Source organism: Aspergillus welwitschiae (genome assembly GCF_003344945.1).
Source record: "Aspergillus welwitschiae strain CBS 139.54b unplaced genomic scaffold BDQ94scaffold_40, whole genome shotgun sequence".
In the NCBI taxonomy this organism is placed as follows: Eukaryota; Fungi; Ascomycota; class Eurotiomycetes; order Eurotiales; family Aspergillaceae; genus Aspergillus; species Aspergillus welwitschiae.
The window spans coordinates 296,377-300,526 of NW_020798734.1; the positions used below are offsets into that span (position 1 = coordinate 296,377).

The window sequence follows — 4,150 nt, forward strand, 5'->3', positions numbered from 1 at the left end:
ATATTACAAAGTTAAGTAATTGTAAGTTGATTTGGAGCTGATGGTGAGCGGGGTGTAGAATCGCGGACTATGCTCATCTTAAGATCAGAATGAGTTGTGTAGAAATACACCCTTGACGCGAATAGGTTCGGAGGAGAAATCAGCTGCAGGTGTTTTGGTTGTGTATGTGATTAAGCTAGCAATTTCGAAGTCTCTCAGCCGTGATTGATATAAGCAGGATTACAAAGGTCATCATCTATATAATGATATATTTAGCTATAGATCATTCGGTTATAAGATCGATGCTCAATTGACTGAGGAATATATTTGACTAATATATCAGGCTTATCAAACAGTTATTTAATCATACATAACTAAGTACAGGACTTAAAATGCGGTAATATTGACCACCATTCCCACTCCAGAAGCGATGGGTGCGTTCTTCTTGCTGTGCGCAACGCCCACACTATTTGGGAGGCCAATTAATCTTCGGGATATTTTGTCTTCGTAGGCAGCAAAACATAATGACTTATTTTAATGCCTACTACCCTTCTTACTAGACTTGCTGCCAGACTTGTGACTCGTCTTGCCACTACCAGTCTTGGTAGTGGTCTTGGTAGTGGCCTTAGTAGTGGCCTTAGTAGTGGCCTTAGTAGTGGTGGTGGTAGTAGTCGTGGTAGCAGGACTGGCCTCAACATTGGTGCACTTCTTAAAGCCATTGCTTACACCACGAATATGATATAGCGATCCAACATAGTTATACTTCTCATTCATGATAACACGATACTTGCCCGGATCGCCACCTTTCTCAAGCGTATTAGCACAGGCCCATCTTATCCTGCAGAAGGTGTGGGAGTAGCTTACCGGTATAGGTACCCCCCGAAACCAAAGGATACTCATACAGTTGGGTGGTGGCCTTGAAATAGCCCTCGCCGTTACCATATGTATCTGGATACTTCCCAGCGCCAGTCCTTGACTGGCTGATCGCATTTTTGATGTCTGTGGTGGTGAACTTTGTTCCATCGCAGTCAACATCTTTGATGGTGGCGCGGGAAACAAGAGTATGAGGCTCATCTGCCGTTGGGTTGGCGACGGGGCTGGCGACTGCGGTGAGAGCCACGGCTAGGAGAATCGTGGGCTTGAGACTGAAAAGCATTTTGACTTGTTTGGTTCTGGGAAAAGAAATCTTTGCGTTGAAAGGAATGTGTGGGCAGTAGTTTGCTAAGAAAGATTAGCAGGGAAAGAATGAAGAGGGATTGAATGATTGAGTGTTGATGGCGAGATGAAACCACGGACGGTCATAGTACAGAGAAGCAGCTTTATACCTCACTGCTCTCATCATGTTGTGCTTTTCACCACAGAGTTTGGGGAGCTCGAGGCATCATCGAATGTCTTCCGGCCGCCAAGAAAGGTCTCTGTCTCTGGTCAACTGTACAGCTTCCCCTAGCTGGTGTGTACCACCATTATTGGGGCGAAATGGGGCCGAACTGTAACGAACTGCTACTAGATGGATCAAAATAGCATACATCTCGGTTGGTAGATTAACAGGGCGACTAGGTCCACCAACATAACGGGGGCCGGGCGATCTCTGAGGCTGTAGTTTACTCACCAATGGCAGCACCCGCGCACGTTGGCATCCTTTGGGTATGAAAATCACCTGTCAGATGCAGGGAGTTCCTTTTTGTACAGCGGGGGCTGTTTCCCAATCCATGTTTTCACCCAGTCAAAACCATAGGCATTTCAGGTTTTTTGCTGGACGCGGTTAGTGGTGTGTTGAAAACAGTTGTTGGCTGGTTAGTTTCTTAGTGCTGACCGCTTTCCACACAGCCCCAACGCCCTTCATTTAAATCGCTCAAATCATGTCTGGGACCCATGTTTCCTTCAACCTCCCAATCCAACCCCTTCTACCCCCGAACCACCCCTCGTCATGACAAGTTCCAGCGAAAAGTCACTAGTCCGACCAGAATTTGCAATTATCGATGAGCTGATCCAAATTCCGGATGTCTCTCCCGCTGAGGCAGTCCAACGTCTTCTTCGGGTGCGCGAGGTATTACATGAAGAGAGACAGGAATCCGAATCCCCGTCTAGCATCGATGGTAATCATGCATGGTATACCATAAGCAAACTTGTGGAAAAGGCAGAAACTACTCCAGCAGCACAGCAGTACAAACTCCTCGATTTCGTTGCTCTGCTACAACGCACCAAGGTTATCGATCCTGCCACGGGCGAGCAGCCAACGGCGGTTGATCTCAAACTATGGAATGAGCTTCCATATCTCAGTATATACTTAGCCGACTTTTATTATTTTGATTTTAAATCTAGTAAGTCACGTCTTCTCACCTCATCTATCTTGTCAGTTAATTCCATGGCTAACTCCTAACTCTGTCAGAATATGCCCGGCAGATAGATGAGGATCCCCAAAGGGAGTATCCTCCAAGAGACCTCCAGAAGTGGGAGAACCGAAATGCCTTTATGGCGCAGCTTACCGCGAGGGCAAATTACTTCTGCGAGTATATGGACGCATCTTTATATGCTTTCTACTCATGCCGATCAGCATTTGAGCAAGGGCCGCTGATAGAGGAGGCCGTACGCACTGCATGTATTTGGTATATTTATGCCGGTCAGCGCGTATGGGAGAACTGTCAGGCTCAGCGTCATTTTGGGGATGATGATGATCCACCTCCGCGTCGATGCATGACCATGGAGAAATGGAGCCTCTGGAAAGACAGACTGAAGACAGCACAGCTGGAGTTCCCTAGAGAAAGTACGCAGGAGATGATACGGAAGGCGTTGGAAGAGATTAAAAAAGCAGAACACGGGGAGTGATAACAGAGAGAAGAGACTTATTCACCACGGGAATTGTAGTAGAGAGCTCTTTAAAACAGGACAACAGTCAAATAATATCTGATAAGTTCAGAATTAGTATTATTTGATAGTACTTTATACACGGCATACAGTGATATAATTTTTCTAGTAGGGAAATCTTCAGAACGGGACAACAGTCAAGTGAAGACCGAGAATGGTGACGCCATTACGAATGGATGAACGAAAACATCAAAAGATTGTCATTATTATCTTGCTTATTCTTGACTATTTAAGAACCTTGCGGGGGTTGGCCTTCCTTATCCTGGCCGGGCGGTCACTCATGGCAGAACCACGGGTAGTCACCTAAGACACCGAGCAAGATTCGCCTAAGTATTAGTGCCAGCACCAACAACTTCCCCCTCAACGGACGAAGAAACAAACACAGTCACTTATATTTTTTTAACACAGTCCAGCCGTTTATCCAACCCGGCTAAGCGCGCGCTTATAGTACCGATTAGGTCCAAGAGTTGCGCCATAGCATTGTCCTCCGTAGTAGTGGTGGTTTGAACACGGGACAACTGGGCAGTATTAATTGGAATTTTTGGATATTCTATTTTAATATTAAGGATGACTCAGTATTAGTCAGTAGAGATTCCATTTATGGCTTCTTTTCTGCCGTGGTAATAAAAGACGGTTGTAGACTAGCAATAACAAAATCATTAGGCGGCGCAGTGGTGGCAGTGACAACTATATTTAAACCAGAGTATCAAGCAATTTGTTCTGAATAATATTAGAGGTAGAAAGTGTGCAATCACAGTTTGATAGCAGTAGTATTATCATTTGCGGTGTTACAGGACACCGTAGACGGGTTATCAGGATTTGGTGCGATTCTAGTAGGGAAATCTTCACAACAGGACAACAGTTAAATAATATCTAATAAATTTAAAATTAGTATCATCTAATAGTCCTTTATACGCAGAATACAGTAATATAATTTTTATTCTGTTAGATAATAGTTATATAGAATTATAAGTATTTATAAATAGTAATATATATTTCTGAATTTAGTTAGTATATATAATAGAAATTTAATTAAATTAATATATATAACAGAAATTTAAATCAGATTAGTATGCTTTTCTATAAATACTAAGTGTAATTAGATTTATTAAGTATTATTAAAATAAATATTACTCTAACAAATATTATAATAAAAATAAATAATATATATTTTTATATTTAAAATTCAGAGATTTATTTTATATTAAAATTTTATATCTTATTTCTTAAAAAAATCTATATTTTCAGAGTTATATTATAGTATTAATATACTATAGATTCTAAGAATTCTATATCCTCTAGAAAG

The 4,150-nt window shown here is 42.1% G+C and overlaps 2 protein-coding genes across 2 annotated transcripts; one reads left to right on the forward strand and one right to left on the reverse strand.

Moving 5' to 3' along the window:
* Window positions 1–513: 513 nt before the first annotated feature.
* Window positions 514–1,135, reverse strand: BDQ94DRAFT_162455 (Ribonuclease/ribotoxin; the record flags this gene model as incomplete). Its single annotated transcript, XM_026769550.1, has 2 exons — window positions 514–782; window positions 844–1,135. The coding sequence occupies 2 exons, from the start codon at window positions 1,133–1,135 to the stop codon at window positions 514–516; spliced, it is 561 nt and encodes a 186-aa protein (XP_026622077.1).
* A 771-nt stretch (window positions 1,136–1,906) lies between these two features.
* BDQ94DRAFT_174304 (DUF3632 domain-containing protein) lies at window positions 1,907–2,805 on the forward strand (the record flags this gene model as incomplete). The annotated part of the gene is made up of 2 exons (XM_026772318.1): window positions 1,907–2,300; window positions 2,369–2,805. 2 exons carry the CDS (start codon window positions 1,907–1,909, stop codon window positions 2,803–2,805), a joined length of 831 nt encoding a protein of 276 aa, XP_026622078.1.
* Between the last annotated feature and the right edge of the window lie 1,345 nt (window positions 2,806–4,150).